The 23,669-nt window shown below is 37.0% G+C and overlaps 1 protein-coding gene across 1 annotated transcript; it reads left to right on the top strand.

Moving 5' to 3' along the window:
• Positions 1–565: 565 nt before the first annotated feature.
• On the top strand, positions 566–8,672 carry cxcl12a (chemokine (C-X-C motif) ligand 12a (stromal cell-derived factor 1)). Its single transcript, XM_062995211.1, has 4 exons — positions 566–732; positions 3,126–3,243; positions 5,780–5,863; positions 8,362–8,672. The coding sequence occupies exons 1-4, from the start codon at positions 666–668 to the stop codon at positions 8,390–8,392; spliced, it is 300 nt and encodes a 99-aa protein (XP_062851281.1). The 5' UTR covers positions 566–665; the 3' UTR covers positions 8,393–8,672.
• Positions 8,673–23,669: the final 14,997 nt, after the last annotated feature.

Below are 23,669 nucleotides of genomic sequence, written 5' to 3'. Positions count from 1 at the left end.
CCATAACACACAAGCAACAGGAAATGCAAGCTCTAATATGCTTTTAAGATCATAGTTATAAATATAATAGTTGTTGTATCTTTTATTTAATTTATTTCATGATTACATATTTTTTAAATGCAAAAGATTTATAAATAAAATAATAATAATCCGATTATTTATATTTAGTGTTTAATTAGTGCTTTATCTTGGTTTGGATGGTGGTATTTCTAGTGATTAAAAAAAATAATAACACTTTAACTTAACCACTTACATCCAGAGGGTAATTTAGAGAAGCTATGGGGACTTTCTTAACGAAGACATGACATTATTATTATTATTATTATTATTATTATTTTGCTGAGCTATAAGTAAAAATGGGCCAAAGGTAACGCCATATATTTCGAAACCAGTCATTACAGCCAAGTATTGGCATTAGAGTACGTGTGGGGTGCCAGGAGGCGGTAATTGAGGGAGTAAACGCCCACTTTTTGAGTGTAAGGGGGCAGGATCGGGGTGCCGGGTGGTCATGGTTGAGCTTAACAGGCGCACATGCTCATTGCTTTCTAACACACAGTGCGGCTGTAATAAGAGTTTAGTGCGCTCAGGATTCAGCACAGTGCGGCTTTAACACAGTGAATTGGGTTCAGGACTGTGCGCAGTGCATCTCTGCTTCTACAAGCAACATGGATGTGAAAATAATCCTAGCAGCAGTTCTGATAACGGTGACTTTATACTGCTCTGGTACTGATGGTGAGTACGGCTGATTAGTTTTTATTTTTGTAGTGATTGGACGTTTAACAATTTAGTTAATTCATTAGTGATGCTGGTTTTATTTTTAATCAATTAACTATTGCTGCTGTAGACTTTGCTTTCATGTATTGGATGTCTCTGAATGTGTAGTAATTGGTGAGGCAAGTCTGGTGTGCACATTTTTCAATCACTAGTCAATCAGTATATGTTTGGTGATATTTATAAGATAATTCAATATGCACAGTTGCAGATCTGCTTTAAGTCCCTTTTTCTTAATAAATCCCTCCTGGTCCATCCAATGTGTTAGGGCACAGGCTGTTGCCCTACGTGCAGTCCAGGTCTCTGATTAATGTGTGTATTTGTCACTCTCTTTGTTTTCCTTTAATTACCCACAAATTAGGGGCCAGAACAAAAACAGCACAGGGACAGGGGTGAGAGATAGCGCCAGTCTGAACTTCAGCCAAACAAAAGCGCAGGGGCTCTGACTATTTCTCTTTAGCATAACAATACAGATAGATCACCTGACATGGCATTTGCATATTTTTAAAGTTGTCTGAAAATGAAGCACGATTTAGCACAGGTACTTCTCACCCTCAGCCTCGGCGTAAGTGGTCGATGTCCGTTGTGCCTACGTGCGCCGGACAGAATGGCTCAATACTGCGCTAAATGATCTCGGTGCTCATTTCACACCTAGTGTTTACATCAGGATGAAGAATATCCATTGCATCCAGCTAGATGTTTTTTTATTCAGGGGTTAAGTTTTATGTGCATGATGGTGTGTTTAAATTCCTGGCTGTGGTGCGTTCGTGCGCAACACCGTTTGCGCGCTTCATGTGGCGTAAATTTTTCCGCAGACTTTGGTTCACTATGTCTGTGTATAGTTGTGCGTAATTGTTCTTATTATGCTCGCATCATTTATTATGCACGTATTGTTTATTATGATAATACTCTGTTTTGGCTGCACGTTTGCATCTACGACAGCATAGCTGTGGTCAGATCTTATTTTGATTTGGAGTCTGCGGTCTTTTCTGCAGACCATTACGCGTGTATTTTATACGGGCATATCAAACCACTTCTTAAAACTGTGTTGCGTAACCACGTTTAATGTTGAGCTAACACCATTACTATTGCCAAGTATCCACAGAATTGTTCCAAATATTTTACTAAGCGATTTAAATGAGATTTTTAACTGGTGAGCAATTTATGTTTAAAAATGAAGGTACCGTTATTAACATAATGAGGTAAAATTATTGAGGAAGTTTCCCACCTATATGTAAATTCTGTTTTTTTCCACTGTCCAATCTACTCCTGGACAAATTCTATAATCATATACAATGCATTAACAAAACACACGACATGTGTATTGGACAATAAACATTTAAATCTTGAATAATGTCTGTGTGTGGTTTAGTTTTTAATTAGAAACAGGACTAATATGTACATAACAAAAATAAACCATTCTTGATTTAATGCATCCCTAGAGAGTTATAAACAAGGCATTTTATATTCACCCGAGCCTGCATCATGAAATATCATTGTGCAAAGCTGTTATATTTTATTTAATTATGCAAGCCTACCAACCACAATGACTTTTTAACATCATTATGTCTCTCTTTGATTGAGAACATCTGTTTTCTATTATACTTGAAAGCAAAAGGCCACATACCTCTGTAGAGTTCAGTAATTACAGCTTGTACCAGAAGGCCAAAATGGTGAGAATGAAATCATGTAATAAAATGTTAAAAATGGAAAACATTCACATTAAATGGTGAACTAACAATTAAATAAGAAAATGTTATTAGATGACATAAAGCGATACAGAGGCATGTTTGTGTTGTATCCTCATTAAAAAATCCAGACAACTAAGAAAAAACTAATACTACATGTAAATACCCTGTCTTCTTTGAAATGCAGTAATATTTGCATATTAAAGCAAAATATAATGTTTTATTCTAGATGGCAACAGCTACTGTTTGACACGTTAAATATTAACTCATTAAAATTGCTACTAAATGAGCAGTTAGAATAAAGAGCTTGTGACTTAACAGTCACAGACTTAATCAGCACAGTTCAATTAAATTGCATTTAATTATGTAGTCAAAAATTTAGACCTATTTGCTGCTTGCTATTTGCATTGCTTATAGAAGAAAACAGCAGGTCATCTTATCCAACTAACATTAGCGTAATATGTTTAATATTTACCTCTGTAATGTGTTTATGAGTTTTATATTTGATTAGATGGGCAGAATCAGGAAAAGTCAATGTAGATATGTTTCTCTATATGTTTGTTTAGACCTAGATTCATTGCTTTACACAATGGATGTACACAGTTGAGCACATTGACATAAGCTTTGCCTGTAACGATATCTTCATTTTTCTCTAACCCTGCACAGCCAAGCCCATCAGTCTGGTCGAGAGGTGTTGGTGTCGCTCCACAGTCAACACAGTCTCACAGAGGAACATCCGTGAGCTAAAGTTCGTCCACACTCCCAACTGTCCCTTCCAAGTCATGTGAGTATTAATCGTAATGTCTTTCTCACACACCCACTGATCCCAATGTAGCACCACTTCTTGGGGGGTGGCCTACGGAACCCCTTTAGCCTTTATTTCACACCATCAATCTGCTACTGCCGAAGGAGAACTGAATGGAGACGGAATAGGCTTCCCCTGTCTGTAGGTCATGCTCTCACAATGAGACACATGCAGAGGAAATGCTACAGGAGGGGGTGGCCTTCACTGCTTCGACACTGTTCTGTTCATACAGGAAGATGTCACAGGGGGTTAAAAGGGTTCTTCTTGAAGGGCTTTGTCACCTATTGTTGCTAATGTACCTTCTCACGTATTATAGTCTCACATGCTGATGAGAGTTACACTTCTCTCATGTTTCCACCTACTGTCTAGTAAAGCTAGCAATTATTAATGCCAATAAAGATTTTGTTCATTACACAAACTTTAATAGACCATATCACATTAAATTCTTAAAAACAAGTTAAAAGTCTAAGTAGAAAAACAGATGTGGACACTTGACATGGCACACACTAATGTAAATGACTTACTTTACCCATAGTAAAGTCCCCAGAGAACAGATCAGAAGCAGCACTCACAACTTAGAGATTGTTAATACCCGCAAACAGTCCTGATGATTGATGCTGGTAACATTACACGTCAGACTTCAGTGTTGAAACTCACTTGCTGTGAAGTAATTACTACCTGCTGTCTACAGTCATGCCACACATAAATCATGCTAGGAGAATCTGGATAGACGGGCAAATGCCAAGCACTGATACAGCCCCACTACACGAGAGAATATCTGTGCACAGCAAAATGCATTAATATTACAGCGGTAGATAAGAAGTCAGTGAATTAGTGCACATCTCTAATGTGTCTAATTTCTTTATTTTGTATAAAAATAAATTGATGTTTCACATATTTTACCTTATATACATTAACCTTTCTTACCTACTTTCTTATGAGGTACCTTTACCAATACATTTTTAATACATATTTGTTTTGCACATAATGTTAGTCAGTGTGACAATCTGACCATGACTATATGTAAGGTAATATTTTTAAAAAGCAAATTTAGTCTTAAAATTAAATTAAAATAACTGACGTTATCAGGTTTTACATTTACATCATTTAGCAGGTCCAACAAGGGTCCAATATTGACAACCTGGCAGTGGTGGAGCTTGAACCACCAACCTTTTGATTACTAGTCCAGTTTCTTAATCACTAGGCCACAACTGCCCTTTAACTGGTTTAAAATAATGAGAGATAAATAAATATATGATACATTTTAGTCATGTAAAAAATGTAAAAAAAATAGTTTTGTGGTTCAATAACAACAAGTAATATCTTAAACAATATGCAATTAATACTCTACATATATTACATATTTATTGATATGATAATATGAGGTGTATGGTTGCACATCTAAAATATTTTTTATAGTGAATATAATGATTGGTTTAAAATAATTTATAATTCATCAGTACATAAGATTAAATGCATAAACTGTATATAACATTTACTTCATTCCGACGTCTTTGAGAAATAACCATGATTACAGTTACTTTTTAATGATACTGAATGAAAATAATATTGGGAAATTGCCAGAGGACATTCAATTTACAAGTCAGTGAGCGATGTCTTGAATTACATACATTTCTTTGGCATGAGTTAAAACTGATCCTTTTGCCTCCAGAACAGCTTTTAAAACAGCCATTAGAACTTATTCTTTCCAGCAGTTAGCTATATCATTATGGATTACACATACACATTGTACTAAACAATTGGTAGCAAATATTGTGGGTGAAAGGTATGCTTTAATCTGTCGCTTTGAAATATCAAAGTGCAAACTGTCAGACGTCTTTTGTAGTAGATAGACGCTGTTAAAAGGCAGTCGTACTAATAGAATGCACCAGTGCAGCTGTGTTTGCAACGGAGATTTAGTCACTTCAAAGACAAGCTCCTTATCATCTGATGTTTCTATTATTTTGCCCACCACCCAAGTAATAAGACATCAAAGTTAAAGAACCTTAGACACATACCTAACAAAATAATTTAAAAAAAATAACTCAAGATGAACTAGTTGAAATATTTGGCAAACAAAAGAAAAATCACCCTTCAATTTACAAAAAAGACAAAATAATCTGTTAATCCATCTGTCTACAGTTCGTGCTGAAGGCATGAGGAAAGATTCCAATCTGACAATCTGTCAAGACGGCCAAGTAAATTTAAAAAGATGACAAAACAAAAGCAAACAATAAAAGCCCGCCACAGTGTATCAGTAACCACAAGAGATAATCTAGAGAAAGTAACCGCTTCACTGAGCTTTTCATCTGCTTCACCTCCTTGTCAGTGTGTACTATTGTGTAGTTAATGCTGACTTCAGCATATCTATTATGTAGCATTTAAGAAACTTCACAAAGACCCCGAGTCATTTCAAATCTTAAAGACATGTACTAATCCCATGGATTAATCAGTAAACATGTAGTAATGTGTTGTTGCAACATTTAACATAATTATCTGCTTTATCTCTTCACAGCGCCAAGCTGAAGAATAATAAAGAAGTCTGCATCAACTCTGAGATGAAATGGCTTCAGCAGTACCTAAAGAATGCTCTTGAAAAGTAAGGAGAAAACATTTAGACAAGTAAAGGCATGGAATAGGTAACTGTGAGAAACATGAAATGAAATACAGTCCTGTTTTTGTGTGTCCCATAATCTACTGCCAGCCAGGCCATGTATGATTCACATGTTCAGACGTGATCATGCAAATCCACAGAAATAAGTTTGTACTCCTAACTTAATAAAAAAACATGAGTAAGCAAATATTCACATCAAAACAGGCTGCTAAATTAAACTGGTATTTCTATTTTCCTGTCTCTCACATTCTCACATTTCCATGACTGACCTTATAGCTTTTTAGTCAGCCATTGCTTTGTACTTCAAAAGCAGGAGTGAAACGTATACCTTCATTTTTTTAACATAATTGTAATGCTCAGCAATTCTTGGTTACAGTCCTAATTCAAAACATGATCCCACAGTGTGGATTGGCTCTGAACATATAGTTTACATTTAGCCTGATGAAGCAAAGCTACCAGGTCTGGTGTTGAAATTCTTCTTATACATGTTTGCATGGGAACTTCAGGTCTACCTAGCAGAAAGTAACCAAAGCTTAAAGACCAACAATTAGCATCATACACACATTCACCAACCACATTGGCTCTGGAAAAAATCTGATTCATACAAATGTTACATTTATCCCTGAAGAAGCTAGGATACCAGGCCTGATGTTGAAATTGTGCTTATATGTGTTTGCATGGGAACTTCAGGTCTACTTAGCAAAAAAATGATTGAAGCTTGTAGAGTCCCAATTAGCATTATGCACATAGTCACAACCACCCTGAGCTGCTTTAAACCACATTGGCTCTGGAAACAATCAGATTTTCAAAAATGTTATACTTAGCCCTGAAGAAGCTATGATACCAGGTTTGGTGTTGAAATTGGGCTCATATGTGTTTGCATGGGAACTTCAGGTCTACCTACCAAAAAATAATTGAAGCTTGTAGACCACTGATTAGCATCATACACACAATCACAAACCACACTGAGTTGCTTTAAACCACATTGGCTCTGGAAAATATCTGATTCATTCAAATGTTACACTTAGCCCTGAAGAAGCTAGGATACCAGACCTGATGTTGGAATTGTGCTCATATGTGTTTGCATGGGAACTTCAGGTCTACTTAGCAAAAAGTAATTGAAGCTTGTAGACCCCCAATTAGCATTATGCACACAGACACAACCACACTGAGCTGCTTTAAACCACATTGGCTCTGCTCCACATTGAGCGGTATCTAACATACTGTTGATATAAAATATCAGCAATATTTTGCTGTTGCAAAATGGTATTAAACAAAGTATTTAAAATATGCTTTTATATGCTTTTAACCAAGTGTAAAGTATGTGGTTTGGTGATATAAATATTAGTTACATCAGCACTGTAGTTTGAATACAAACCTACAATGCTCAATATATGCACCTTGGCTGATAAACAGGGCATTAATTCATATAAAACTTATTGAACTACATAATTTATACGTTTAGGACTACAAAGTGTAACAGTAAGCAATAGGTAATTATCAAACAGCAGTAACTACACCAAACTATGCTGAGTGAACGCTACACAACTGTAGTCCTGATTTTATTGCTGCCAACATTCTTTATTATGACATCCCCCCAGATCTGCAAGCATTTTATTATATATGTTTTAGATGTTTGTTTAAGATGATCAAAGATATGAGGTGATTGTGGGTTTTATATGAATCCAGGGTATATCCAAGTGGGAGCTAATAAAGCTCTGGTAACAGCATTCTATTCAATATTTAGTGCAAAAAAAATGTAGTCCATCAATAAAAATGTGGAGTTTTTTCATTTCAGTTCTATTTTAATCTACACAAACTGATGTTGTCTGTTTTGATGAATAAAGTTGTGTTGTGTTCACTAGGCTGTCTAATTGTGCACCATACATGTAGGCACTGCATACAAGGTGTGAACAGTCTATTCTGCACAACAAAACAGACGTAGACAATGGACTGAAGTAGTTCTGAATAGCTGCTGGGTGCTGATGAGCACATACTGTGCAATCAGGAATGCTGCTTAGTACAAAAAAGAGGAAGTTGTACACTGGAGTCAAATAAAGTTAAGGTGGCCCAAACAACTATACAATCTGAGATATAGAATTGTGTTATTGCCTTGATTTGGTTAAATTATAGTACAAAGTGTAATAGTTATTTAATTGTCTAACATGGTAGTGTAATATGCTTTTCAGGGAAAGCACAGCACCCCTGCTTAATTAACTACTTAAATACAAACTGCCTGTAAAACCGACTGATACGTCTGTCAAACTGTATGGCCAGGAGTCTGGCTCCATGTTTCTTCCCAGTGGAGGGTCTGGCAGACTTTTAACTGGTCCTGCTTTCCTTCACTGTCACTCTAATTCATAGCCTAGTCAGTAATAACAAATAGCTTCAAATTTCAAATGCACATTTGGCTAGGATATTTGGGACAAAATTGTATTTATCTTTGAGCCACTCTAATCACTTGTTTCTTTTTAACTTTCCAGAATGAAGAAGGCCAAACAACAACTGAACTAAGGAGCCAGCTGGATGTCAAGCCCGTTTGTGAGCCACCACTACAGATATGTACCATATACCGCTCTGGCATGCTTGCTGAACCAGCACTTAATCTGCAAAACATGCTTTCTTCTCAATGACTCTGCAAACCAAACCACCACCACCTTTACTGATGCTTTGGGCACCTCCTGTATTAGCACAATGTGCAATTATATATGTATGACTGTGGTTTTTATACAAATGAGATGTATATACAATGTTTTATATCGATTTTAAACAGTAAAGAGATATTTTTGGAGAAGTTTGCTCCTTGCCTGTCTGTTACAGTTACAATGTAGTACTGATTTTTTTTTTTAGATTTAGGAGCAAACATCCCAAACTGTGTGAGTTTCCAAGATTTCCCACAAGAAGGGGTAAACTGTGACTGATATAATGTCCTGTAAAGCAGGGATGCAGGACTGAACTCCCATGACATATCTGAGTGGAGAATACGCAGGAAGAAAGTTAACCTTATCCAACCATTTAATAATCGTATTTAAATCATTCATATGTTAATAATTTGTAACACTGCATATTGCATGTGAAAGTTATATTATATGTGTATATATACAAAAAGAGAAAAGTTGCTTGTGTTTTTGTTCTCTGACCCACAGGGTGTTACTTAATACAAATGTAAACCAAAAAATGTTATACTTAGAGAAACCTGACCAGTCTGTTTCCTTTCGGGGGAACACACTGTTTCCTGGTAATGATCTGTAAGAAAAAAATAGTTTTTTATTGTGTTCTGTAAGCAAAAAAACATATGGATTCACAAACCCTGCTTCTTAAGCAGCCAGTGTGTGGAAGGTATTGTAATATAAAATTCCAGCACACAAGTCATTAAATGTGACAAACAAATTGACACAATGACAAGACAACAAAATGCTCAGTAAACACCACAGAACATACACCAATCAGCCATAACATTAAAACCACTTTCTTGTTTCTACACTCACTGTCCATTTTATCAGCTCACCTTACCATTTATGAGCACTTTGTAGTTCTACAAATACTGACTGTAGTCCAACAGTTTCTCTGCATGCCTTGTTAGCCCCCTTTCATGCTGTTTTTCAATGGTCAGGACAGAAAGGTATTATTTAGGTGGTGCATCATTCTCAGCACTGCAGTGACACTGACATGGAGGTGGTGTGTTAGTGTGTGTTGTGCTGGTATGAGTGGATCAGACACAGCAGCGCTGCTGGAGTTTTTTAATACCGTGTCCACTCACTTTCCACTCTATTAGACACTCCTACCTTGTTGGTCCACCTTGTAGATGTAAAGTCAGAGACGATCGCTCATCTTTTGCTGCCGTTTGAGTTGGTCATCTTCTAGACCTTCATCAGTGGTCACAGGACGCTGCCCATGGGGCGCTGTTGGCTGGATATTTTTATTTGGTGGAATATTCTTAGTCCAGCAGTGACAGTGAGGTGATTAAAAACTCCATCAGAGCTGCTGTGTCTTATCCACTCATACCAGCACAACACACACTAACACACCACCACCATGTCAGTGTCACTGCAGTGCTGAGAATAATCCACCACCTAAATAATACCTGCTCTGTGGTGGTCCTGTGGGGGTCCTTACCATTAAAGAACAGGGTGAAAGCAGGCTAAAAAAGTATGTAGAGAAACAGATGGACTACAGTCAGTTGATAAAATTTTCATGTTTTAATGTTATGGCTGATCGGTGTATATTACACATTTGATATTATGCAGTGGGGTGTATTGATACACACCTTTTACAATATATAGACATGGAAAGTATAGAAATAGGGGCTGGACCTCAGTGTGTCACAGGTTGCAGGTTGAAAACCTCTGGTCCAAGGGACTTCAAGTATAAATCTGAGCTTAAACAAAAGCTTATAGTACAAAACCCCCTTAACATTTCATAGGAAAGAAGAAATTTGCAATATGATGAACAAATAAGGGTTTATTTAATGTTTATTATGTATTAGGATGGCAGGGTTCACCAAAAATGAAAGTACATGTTTGTTCTCAAAGCTCTGCTGTGCTGGAATGCAAACACATTTGCTCCAGTGCAACTTGGTTTCCAGCCCCAGTTATCCAACAGCTGTTAGTAATTAAATGCTGTTGTTTTTTGGATAAAGGCCTTCAGCGCCGTATACCTCTGCCTTTACAATTATCTGATATAAACGTTGGTTTCTAAATGTTCAGTTTAGTTCTGATGCAACAGTGTTTGAGGTAGCAACACTGACATACAAAACTCCAATTGACTGACACTTTTTACTCAACTTTTTACTTTTACAGTTGTAGCCTAGCGGTTAAGTTAATGGACTAGTAAGCAGAAGGTTGCTGGTTCAAACCCCACCACTGCCAGGTTGCCACTGTTGGGCCCTTGATCAAGGCCCATGACACTGAATTGCTTAGACTGTGTAATGTAAGTCGCGTCAAATGCAGAAAATGTAAACTTACTTTTACCATCATTGTTATGATTGACTAGGAACTATACTGAAAAAGGAAATGTTAATAGCATATCATCCAAACCAAACAGCATAGCCCTTTTCCTTGTGTGTTTATGGCAGAATCAAACCGGCTAAATGCAGTGGTGCCAATGTGTAATTAGCACTGTGCCAAGACAGAAAAGTAGCAGTAAAAGATGTATGTATATATTACACCCCTATGCATGATATCAAAATATGTGTTAGTAGAGATTTTAAATTATTTGACTATATGTTTTACCTATCATTAATTCTAGAATAATGCACTTTATTCCAGTTTAATTTCTATTGTAGAAAGAAAACTAGTCCACTGTGAGGAATGTCGTCCACAAATTTAACAAATGTCCAATGGATAGGAGTAATATAGGTTGCCAAACTTGTTAAGGATGGATCTTGTCGTTACCTTCAATGTAATACATCATAATAAAATCAATATGCATGGTATTCCCCCAATACATATAAAAACGTAAACAGAAAATTCAATGCCCCACAAAACCAGTGTCCATTCTTGCCTGCCAGCCTCCTTTGAAAGAAACTAGTGCATGGAATTTGTTACCCCACTGCCAATTTTATCCTATCAAGCCATTTAATGTGATGCTGTTAAAGCAGCCTGGCCCCTTTTAAATAAGCTCCCTGCAGACACCCGGGCCAGAAAAACATAATGCCCGCTCAGCATCGCATAGGAAGGGGCTTTGTGCATTGTGTTAGGGATTAAGCCACCGGCACCATTCACATTTTATACATTTTTTTCCACTTTTAATGTAAATTTATGTGGAAAAAAGCAAAACACTTGCAGACTATTAAAATCATACAAAGAACTAAAAAATGATTCTGTTCACACATTTATTTTAACTCGTGTACTCTTTTTCTTCTTTCAAACTGGCTTAACCTCTTTATAATGACACAATCATTTTATTGATCAGTTTTTGCTGTGACAGAATTGCTTAAAAGGGTGGATAATGTGATTGTAATAATGTGATTCTGACATGTTCCAGTATTATAAATAGCCAAACATTACAATCCATAAGATAATAGTGTATCTAAATGATCAGATTACAGTGTTTTTGCATTATAAAGCTATAGCTACCAAAACCATGGTCAGAAATAACTTCTTGTACTAATATGGACATTTAAATATCACTTCAAGACACAGATCTCTCTTCTTGGACCTGCAGTCTTCAAAGTCTTCAAATCTTCAGCCTTGTCTGGTGTTTTCTGGCACCATCACTTCCTAGCAAAGAGACCTGCTCTGACTTCAATCTATACATCCAAATTTCATTATAATGTCTATGAGTTTTCCTTCGACTCCCAAACAATGTGAAAACATTTGTTTATAGATGGCAGCTTACTCCATTATATTTGTTGTATTTGTATCTATCTATTTGTACTTACAGTTTGATTTAAACTGGTTATACACAAATAAATCGATTATGAATTTTGATTTTGAATTTTTTATTTAATGTGCAGAAATGGAAATTTTGTTACATAATTACAGATAATGAAATCTAACTTTAGCTGCTTTATTTATATATATATATACACTTACCAAGCAAAAAAAAAAAACATAACTGTGTCACATGTGCACAGATTACCCCTGAGCAAAGCCCTTAACCTTCAATTGCTTGGATTATATTTAGGCACAGTTGTAAGTTGCTTTGGACAACAGTGTCTGTTACATGCCATTATCATTAAATGTGCTTTTTAATCTTGAGTAATATCCTTGAAATGCAAAAATGCTCTTTATCTTATTTACTATCTCATTTCTATCTATCAAATTTATCTACATTGATCTTTGATAGATAGACAGACAGACAGATAGATTTATTAGGATTTTAACGTCATGTTTATACACTTAAGCTACATTCAAGACAGGGCAGGTAATTACTGGTTGCACAAGATTCATCAGTTGAAGTTTAATGTCAAACACAGTCTCAGACAACTTTGTATCTCCAATTTACCTCACTTGCATGTCTTTGGACTGTGGGAGGAAACCCATGCAGACACGGGGGGAACTTGCAAACTCCACACAGAAAGGACCCGGACTGCTCCACCTGGGAATCGAACCCAGACGTTCTTGCTGTGAGGTGACAGTGCTACCCACTGAGCCACCCAGATGGATGGATGGATGGATGGATGGATGGATGGATGGATGGATGGATGGATGGATGGATGGATGGATGGATGGATGGATGGATGGATGGATAGATAGATAGATAGATAGATAGATAGATAGATAGATAGATAGATAGATAGATAGATAGATAGATAGATAGATAGATAGATAGATAGATAGATAGACCACAGTCAGTGTTGTTATATCTACAGAACTCACAAAAGAAACCAGCAATTAACAAACATCTAAGGAGCTAAAGGAGTCTGTTCACTCTGCAGTCAAATTTCACTGCGAACAAAAAGAACATAAAGACATTTTGCTCATTTGCTAGAAATGTCTGACTGCTAGGTCAAAAGAAAACCTGTGGGAGAGCACATGTCCCTTCACATCTGGCATAAAGCTAACAGCATTTTAAAACAGGTACATTACACCAACAGTCAAAAATAGCAGTGGTAGTGAGATGTGTGAGGATTTGTTACTGCCTCAGGGCCTGGGTGAATTGCTATAAATGTTGGAATAGTAAAATCTGCTGTTTCCCATTAAATCCTAAAAAACAACGTCTGGTCTTGAGTAGACCTGAATTATGAAGCTCAGTTACATTTGGATTATGAAACAAGATAACTATTTAAAGCACAAAACCAAGTGAACTTCTGACTGGCATAAAATAATCTAATTTAAATTTTTAGAGGCGTCTAGTCTACAGTAAGTGGAAACTTTTGGTTACAGTTATTGCTGCTCAAGGTAGCTCATCTAGTTATTAACTCTGGCAGGACTAATTGGTGTTGGGAAACGTTTCTTTAATAAATAAAATGATTACTTAAGAACTGGGACATTTACTCAAGAAGTCTTGTCTCAAGTAGTGTTTGTAGTGTTTGTATAATGTACAATGTCAGCTCCCCTGATGTTCATACTCCAGGCACATGCTTTTAGCAAAGCGCATATTTTAAAAATGACTGCTGGACAGCACAGTTGGTTCAAATACGTTCCAAAAGCTATTGCAACATACACCAAGGCTGGACCTCTTTCTTCTTTCTAAACATATTCATTCTCTGAAAATCTCTGGCAAGATACTACTGCATTCAGTGGAAGATCAGTTGCACAACATGATGAATACATCATTTATCTGTCTATTTATATCAACTTAATGGTCGAGCACATGACCATCTGCAGTCTAATGCATATAAATGACATGTAGGGGTATGGTGTATGTTTAAAAAAAGTGACGATGAGCCAGATATGGCTATGGCAAATAAATTCTTAAAGTAAATTGTGCCACTGCCCAAACTCTATTAAAAATAAATAGAAGCTAATGCCATGTAATCTCTCCAGTTGTTAAAATACATTAAAATGGTCCAGAATTATATTATGTTCCTTTATATTATAAATGATAAAACTTTTCTTTTTAATAATCTGCAAAAAGGGTGAGGCAGTTACAGGACTTTTCAGAAAGCAGTGAAAGCAGTGATTTGTAAACTGGAACAGTATATGTTTGTGTTAGTTTATTAGGATTTTAACGTCATGTTTTACACTTTGGTTACATTCATGACAGGAACGGTAGTTACTTATTACACAAGATTCATCAGTTCACAAGGTTATATTGGACAATTTAGTATCTCCAATTCATCTCATTTGCATGTCTGTGGACTGTGGGAGGAAACCAGAGCACCCGGAGGAAACGCACGGGGAGAACATGCAAACTCCACACAGACAGGATCCGGACCGGACAGCCACCGTGCCGCCCCAGGGATTATGTAAGACTGGGAAGTTTGTACTATGAATAAAAACACCAGTTTTGGAACTTTACACAGGTAAATAAGTGAAAATTTTATGTGTGATGTTATCATTATTTGTTTGCTTTACAGAAAACTGCATAGGCAGATAATCCAGTCTTAAAACACTTTTTTCGATGCACAATTTCACACAATCTTAAGTTCATAACACTATTAAAAATTGAGAGACTGCAGAAATCTTTGTGCTTATGAGGTTGTTACAAATGCCATGAAACGGCTTATGAGGCAATTCCAAATGCAATACTTGCAGTTAAATGCTACTTTGGAAAACCTTTGTCAGTAGGACAATCAGGGCTTTACTATGCATCAACAACATTCAAAACGCTGCTGAATGTTCTGGACTCATGCTTACATTAAATGAACTGGCACAATTTGGAAACATGCTGTAGTCTGACAAGTCCATCTTTCAAATGGTTGTTGAAAATAATGGTCATTGTCTTTGTCTGTGTGGGTGGATGGATAGATGGATGGATGGATGGATACTTTATTGGTCCCAAAGAACATTAATGTTCCAAAGACTGTGTCTGTCATGACATGGGTAGCTTGTAAATCTGTAAAAGGCACCATTAATATTGAGGGTTCATACATATTTCAGAATAACAAATGCTGCCATCTAGATAACTGGTTGCAAGTCAGTACCAATGCAAATACAAGTGCAAATTAGGGCTTTACTATGCATCATCAACATACAAAAATGCTGCTGACTTTACCAGGCTCTAGTTTAACTTAGTGGGACTGGCACAATTTGGAAACATGTTGTCTTCTGACAAGTTCATCTTTTAAACTGTTCCTGAAAATAATGGGCATTGTCTTTGTCTGGGTGGATGGGTTGATGGATGGATGGATGGCTGGATAGATGGATAGATGGATGAATGCTTTATTGATCCCGTAGAATATTAATGTTCCAAAGACAGTGTCTGTCATGGCATGGGTAGCTTGTACATCTGTATACGAATACGAATACAAATACGAATATGAATCCTTTATTGTCATTGCACATTGTACTTGTACACTTGCACAACGAAATTGAAAGTGCAAGAAAAACAACAACAGCAAACAATAATACTACTATATACAAATATAAATATAAAACAGCACTCAAACAAAACTGAAGCAGGAAAAGAAGCTATTGCACATGTCCAATAAATGTCCAATTTAAATTATAAGTTGCACGTGTCCGATTAAAGTGAAATTAAATTGCACAAGACCCGTTGAATGACACATTATGTGTCACATGTTTGTGTTTAACAGAGCTATGGTTGTAAAAACTGTCTCTCAGTATATTAGTCCTTGTTTTGATTTGCCTGTAACGTCTACCAGAGGGCAGCAGTTCAAACATTCGGTATCCTGGGTGTGTACTGTCTTTTTTAATTTTGTGTGCCCTCCTGATACAGCGGTTGTTGTAGAGTTCTTTTAGTGATGGGAGAGGGTGCCCAATGATTTTCTGGGTGGTGTTGATGACCCTCTGTATTGCCTTCTTGTGTGCTGTGGTGCAGCTGGAGAACCACACAGAGATGCAATAAGTCAGCACACTCTCCACAGAGCAGCGGTAAAAAACAGTCAACAGTTCTTTCCTGTAAAAGGCACCATTAAAATTGAGGGTTCATACATACATGAAATAACAAATGCTGCCATCTAGACAACTGGTTGCAAGTCAGTACCAATGCACATTCCGCATGTGTTCCAAAGTGTGACTTAGTATTAAAATATGTGCCGGTTTGGCATAACTGACAAAACAGGAAAACAATCCACTCATACAAGTACAAATGCACCATTTAAAAATATATAAATAAAATCAGACTTCCTTAATGACATCGCTGGGGGCAAACATAAAAATGACTTCTGCACTTTCTCAGCACAATCTCACTAACATTTTGTGATGATTATGTAGCTTTCTGCCATATAGTGAGCATGTGCCAAAAAGCCTGGGGGAGTTTCTGTGACAGCATCCTGTGGATAATCATGCCACATGTACAAGGGTTACTGTATCTGATGACCTTACACATAACAGAAAGTTCACAGGCTTTTCTTTTTAAATTGCAGTAATAATGGCAAAATGGCTTCATTTGAAAGTTGCTCTGATTATACATGGTTCAAAGTGCCAATTAATGTCTCTAATTTTGCTTCTAACCAGGAGAAACATTAAGCAGTTTTCAAGCTAAATGTGTCTCAAAAGACCTGCAATAATTTATTTTAAAAACCTGAACAGACTATACATATAATGGCTATACATTTAAAGAATATGAATGATCACTGAAAGTGCTTCTTATGTCTGCCTTAAGCTTTCATGTGTTAAAATTAAATGGAAGTTATTACACTTCATACAATATATTTCTATAGAAGAATTGTGTCTGAGGATTAATGCTTTATAGACTTCACCAAAAGCCCACAGAGAGTGGTACCAAGAACTCACACAGAGTGTGGGCTCAGGTTTAGCCACAATACAAAGCCTATAATGTTGGGTTCTTTTGCCTCAAATGGAGCGTACACACAATTAAATCACAGTTATGTCCGATTTTTTTTGGATGTCTGAGGTTCATTTCGATTAAAGCCTTAAGCTAATATAAGCTAATAATATCACTCACCACCACGAGGTTTGGATCCAAAGTACAGACAAAATTGAGATTTAATAAGTGAGTGCTTTTGTTAGTTTAGTACTCATGTGAATCGCCTCATGTGAGTCATATTCAAACTCAGAACAGAAAAGTGAATGCTCCACACTCTACCTGCTAAAAGATAGTGGTGATGCTGTTGGTAACAGGAACTTCTGCCTACATTTCTGTACACAAACACTACATTTTAAAAGGTACAAAGCACCCAGATTCACTACATATATAGTCTACACTACATATATAGTGTTTTTCCATTATTGAATAAGCGATGGACGGCACAGTGGCTCGGTGGGTAGCACTGTCGCCTCACAGCGGGAAGGTCCTGGGTTCAATCCCCAGATGGGTTGGCTGGGTTTTTTCTGTGTGGAGTCTGCATGTTTTCCTCGTGTCTGCATGGGTTTCCTCCCACAGTCCAAAAACATGCAGACTGAATTGCCGTATAAGTGAATGGGTGTATGTGCATGTGTGTGTATGTGTGTCTGCCATGCGATGGACTGGCGCCCCGTCCAGGGTGTTTCTGTGTGCCTTGCGCTCATTGAAAAGCAGGGATAGGCTCCAGCATCCATACCCAAACATGACCGCCCAACCCTGATTGGATAAGTGGTAAAAAAGTGAGTGCCTTCACAAAAACAAAGATGCTGATGGCAAGCATGTCTTTATCAGTGTACTTGGTTAGTGAATCTAATTTTACTTAATTAGGTGAATGAGAACAGCCCCTAAATCTCTTCGGCAACACGGCTCACGTATAAAATTAATTCTATAATTCTTTAGTTTAGGACAGAAAATATTATTTCATTTCCTTTAGAATACTATACAGCATTCCGGCTCAGTCAATAAAAAGCACAATCATTGTGCTGTTGTGAACTCACTAATGTAGTGCTGAGTCCAGGTGGTGCAAATACTCATTGACAAGCGCTGTGATTCATGGGAAATGTCATTTTGAACTACAGCACACTGCTTGGTGCATTCTGTTTTCCACAGAAGCGGCGTAATCCACGTGCCCTGTTCCATTAATTCATCCTTCAGAAAGTGTCAGATGATTTGACAATATATAGAACAATAAATTTATAACACAGAAATGCATTTGCATTCAATGCAAAACATATTTTCAGAAATGTATTTGTATTAAGTTGAATATGTGATGTAAGATATGTGATAAGGGATGATTCAGAATACATTTAAATATTGTGTTTTAAAATAATTACTAAATAATTATAATTCATGGGTGCAATAAAAAATACACTCCAGGTTGAAGGTTAAACATTTTGTACTATCGGGTAGGACTCTGGTCAGGCCTACCCATCATAGTTTTTTTGTTTGTTTATTAGGATTTTAATGTCATGTTTTACACTGTGGTTACATTCATGACAGGAATGTTAGTCGCTCATTACACAAGGTTCATTAGTTCACATTGTTATATAGAACACAGTCATGGACAATTTAGTATCTCCAATTCATCTCACTTGCATGTCTTGGGAAACCGGAGCACCCGGAGGAAACCCACACGGACACGGGGAGAACATGCAAACTCCACACAGAAAAGGCCCGGACCGCCCCACCTGGGGATCGAACCCAGGACCTTCTTGCTGTGAGACAACAGTGCTACCCACTTAGCCACCGTGCCACCCTACCCATCAAAGCCACTAGACAGTGTAAAATCCAGTGAGGGGACAAAGGGCTTCCTGTGTGTTTGTTTCACTGTGGTAATTATGTCCCAGTGATTATTTTGGAAAGGCATTTAAAGCGTCAGATAAGTTTAGTTTTCAAGTGACATGGTGGCATCAACAAATCAGAATTTCTAGCGTGGCGAATGAAATGTTTGCGACTCAGGTCATAAATATGAACCACAGAATATTTTGTCATACAGACATTTCAAACATTAAAACCAAAATTAGTCAATAACTGATTAAAAATTAGACTTCTGTATAGATATTTTTACATGTTTAAAGGAAATCGATTTTTTTTTTCAAAGGGTTTTTTCCCCCAAAAAGGATAACAGACAGACACATAAATAATATGGAGAAATAGTGTAACAAGCTAAACAAAGTACATTCTAGAAATCTAACTGCATTGTGATACCCACTGTTCTTCCTGTCTGACACACATTCCTTAGACTAATCCTAACATTACTTTTCTAAGCAATTCATAGAAAGCACAGCGTGTAGGCTCCACATTTCTCATGTTTCATGAAGTGTAAAGAAAGACTATGTGTAAAGGTTTAGTCTGACTGAATCTCAAATGAACACAAAGTCATGGTGACTAAGCCGGTTAACTACTGTTTATACAGAACAATGGTGGTTTTAATTGTGTGCATAGTGCTTTTCAACATGATCCAGATAGAATACGACTTCCAAGTTGTTCAAACCAAAGACTAAATAAATGTTGAATAAACGAAGATCTAAAACTCATGACAATTGATATGTGTTGCTAATAGAGCATAAGGCATAACATTAAAACCACCCCCTTGTTTCTACACTCACTGTCCATTTTATCAGCTACACTTACCATATAGAAGCACTTTGTAGTTCTACAATTACTGACTGTAGTCCGTTTATTTCTCTGCATGCTTTGTTAGACCCCTTTCATGCTGTTCTTCAATGGTCAGGACTCTCCCAGGACCACTACAGAGCAGGTATTATTTGGGTGGTGAATCATTATCAGCACTGCAGTGACACTGACATGGTGGTGGTGTGTTAGTGTGTGTTGTGCTGGTATGAGTGGATAAGACACAGCAATGCTGATAAAGTTTTTAAACACATCACTGTCACTGCTGGACTGAGAATAGTCCACCAACCAAAAACATCCAGCCAACAGCACCCCGTGGGCAGCATCCTGTGACCACTGATGAAGGTCTAGAAGATGACCAACTCAAACAGCAGCAATAGATGAGCGATCGTCTCTGACTACATCTACAAGGTGGACCAACTAGGTAGGAGTGTGTAATAGAGTGGACAGTGAGTGGACACAGTATTTAAAAACTCCAGCAGCGCTGCTGTGTCTAATCCACTCATACCAGCACAACACACACTAACACACCACCACCATGTCAGTGTCACTGCAGTGCTGAGAATGATCCACCACCCAAATAATACTTGCTCTGTGGTGGTCCTGTGGGGGTCCTGACCATTGAAGAACGGTGAAAGCAGGCTACAAAGTACATAGAGAAGTAAATGGACTACAGTCAGTAATTGTAGACATATAAAGTGTTTCTTTATGGTAAGTGGAGCTGATAAAATAGACAGTGTGTGTAGAAACCAGGAGGTGGTTTTAATGTTACGGCTGATTGGTGTACATAGCAGTGTTGTAATACTTAAAGCTTTTCCCACCTTTTGTATAATGCTGGAAACATCAAAGCAAAGCCGGTCAAGTCTCTTGTAATCAACAAACTGAGTGTTGATTTGTGTTGCAATGATCTGAGAAAGAAAACCTTTACAATCCTGGCTAAAAATGAAACATGGAGATGTCTGATTTTACTTTTTGATAAGGTGCATTATGTTAATACTTTGTGCTGGTCTCTGTCTTGTTTTTGTTTTTTCCACTTATTTTGGTATGTGGTATGTACACCTGTTTTCAGTTTCTCCCCAACTCTGCTGATCAGTTTCACCTGTGCCTACTTTCTGTTCCCACAGACCAATGTGAAGTATCAGTGCCATTCATAGCATGTACTGAGAGGGTTCTTAAATCAACTGCCTTTGATTTTGACCACAGTCTTGTATGTTCGACTCTCTGTATAAGCTTTGTCCACTACAGCTCTTTATATATTGACTGATCTGTGTGTATTCTCTGACTTTGAGTTTTTGGATTGTGTTTTTGAATTGCTTTCCTATCCTTGTTCAATGTTATTCAATTATTTAACCCCTACTTAAAATTAATTAATTAAAAATCTAGTATACGTGTTAACAATGTTGGTAATGTGTGGTAATGTGAGAGAAAAATGTTAATTTACACTAGAAATATTAATGCATAATCAATTACTCCTTAGAAAATGTAGATATGCTTAGGGCATTTTTGCCAGTAGTCATATTCCAATAATGCTGCTACAATAGAGTGTTAACATGATGTACGTGATAAAAAAGTGCGTCAATTGCTTTGTATGACCTCCAAAACCCAGTTTTAGCTGGTTTAGACAAGTTTCTATGTTCTAGCTAAGACATCTCTGTTAACAGTGGAATCTTCCACTATCCTACAAGGTCACCAACAAGTATAAAAAGATGTTTGTGATCTCTGTGTGAGAGACTCTGTTTGTGTGATCTCTTCTCTGCAGACAAGAATAAAACCTTTCTACTCACAATCCAGTCTTTGAGGTATTTTATTAAGGGGTTTTCTACCACAGTAATCATAAACAAAGCATAGATTCTTCTTGAAAGGATGGGGACCCCTGTCTCCACTTGAGAGCTACATATTTAAGAGGCTGAGGGCTAGCATGTTCTTTCTCCAATTCTCTTTTCTTTTTTTTAACTGATATGAAGTCCTGCACCTTTTGAGATTGACCATTTTTTGATAGTCAGGGGGAAGGGAGTGATGCCATACTGAGATGTAGTTAATGACTAGCCTGTGTTCAACCAGTGATAACTCTTTGAGATTGTGGTAATGTGCAGTCTTATACTTTTTATATGTAATAATAATAATAATCTTTTTTTTTTTTTATCAAATACAAAAAACCCTGTCTAAACAATGTAGGCATGCACATACACTGATGTTAATTCAACTAAGAAGTGATTGTTAAAGTGGTTGAAACCCTTATACCCAGCTACTGCTACTTTTAAATGCATGACTAGAATTGTAATTAATTACATTCTACAAAAAATTTATCTTAAAAACAATTAGTTTGTTCTCAGGCTTACAATTCCATTTTCCATTTTAGTGGACATACTTGCACTCATTACATTACATTATTAATACATATTATTATATAACATTAACATGAACATAACACCCCGGTACTTGAACAACTTCATTGGCTCCCAGTCAATAAACGTCTCCAATATAAAATTTTAGTGCTCACTTTCAAGGCACTTCATGGTCTGGCTGCCTTATATCTGGCTGATCTTTTACATCGCTATGTCCCTTCCCGCAGGTTAAGATCATTTGATGCTGGTCTCCTGGTTATACCCAGGTTTAGGTTGACCACCATGGGTGGTAGATCATTTAGTGTTGCTGCCCCGACACTGTGGAACTCTCTTCCTCTCCCTCTTCGTCTCTCTTCCTCTCTCTCTGAGTTTAAATCTCTTCTTAAAACATTCTTGTTTACTCAGCACTTTCACTCTTCTTCTCTTGTCTCTATTTGATTGTTGTTTTTTGACTGTAATCACTATGTGAAGTGTCCTTGGGTATTATGAAAGGTGCTATATAAGTCGAATGTATTATTATTATTATTATTATTATTATGCATTAGCATAAAATACACTACTGTTAATGTATTTAGCACATCAGTTCTTTTGTGGCATCACAGTGAAACAGTTTGCAGACTTGGCTTTCTCAGATAAGGTCCTAGTTCATAGTTCATACTGTAAATGTAGCAGAAAAGGGAGTCAATCTAAACTGTTTAATAAAACATTTACAATTTTATATAGAAGGCTTGGATGGGAAGTTTAAAGCAATGACAGCAAGAATCTGATTATTTCAAAGGGCTTAAGGGCTTAAAGCCTCTGTACATTTTAGCAGAGCTGAAAGGCAATCAACACTATACAAACACTTCTGGTGTTATAGAAATTCTAAGGATGGAACCCTGCTTGTAAACTGAAACCTTACGTTGGAAGCAGATCCAAAAAATTACAATTTCAAATACTGAAAATTATGCTGACATCAGTTTTTTGAAACTGATCCCATATAACAACATAGACAGTTGACAAAATGTGATAGTTCAGTGACAACATAAAATTATGTTGTTGTTAATGTAAGCAACAAGGAACCCTGTTTCAGCCATTGTGTCTTCCCTACTGACAAATGCCTGTGTAGGCTCTCAGTTGGCTGATAGCAGAACTGAGATTAACACTTGATAGCTCATCTTAAGATCTCAGTACTTGTTGTCCACCATGTTTTGATGCTGCACCACAGCACTCCCCAGATTGTATACATCTACTTTCGTGTGGCACCACACCTCTAACAAATTGCAGTTGGAATCTTGCACATGCAATACATCTATCAACATCCTGTACTATTTATCAAACCGTCCCTGGTTAGACACAGAAACCAGGAACAGCCAGTGCGTGTCAAAAAGTGTTTGGACACAAGTAACTGACCCACATATTCTCAGGACCTACCGAGTGACCTGGGTCAACTTTGA

Source organism: Trichomycterus rosablanca, chromosome 5, assembly GCF_030014385.1.
Source record: "Trichomycterus rosablanca isolate fTriRos1 chromosome 5, fTriRos1.hap1, whole genome shotgun sequence".
NCBI classification, from domain to species: domain Eukaryota; kingdom Metazoa; phylum Chordata; class Actinopteri; order Siluriformes; family Trichomycteridae; genus Trichomycterus; species Trichomycterus rosablanca.
Note: the sequence above shows the minus strand (reverse complement) of the source record. Positions and strands in the feature narration are given on the sequence as shown.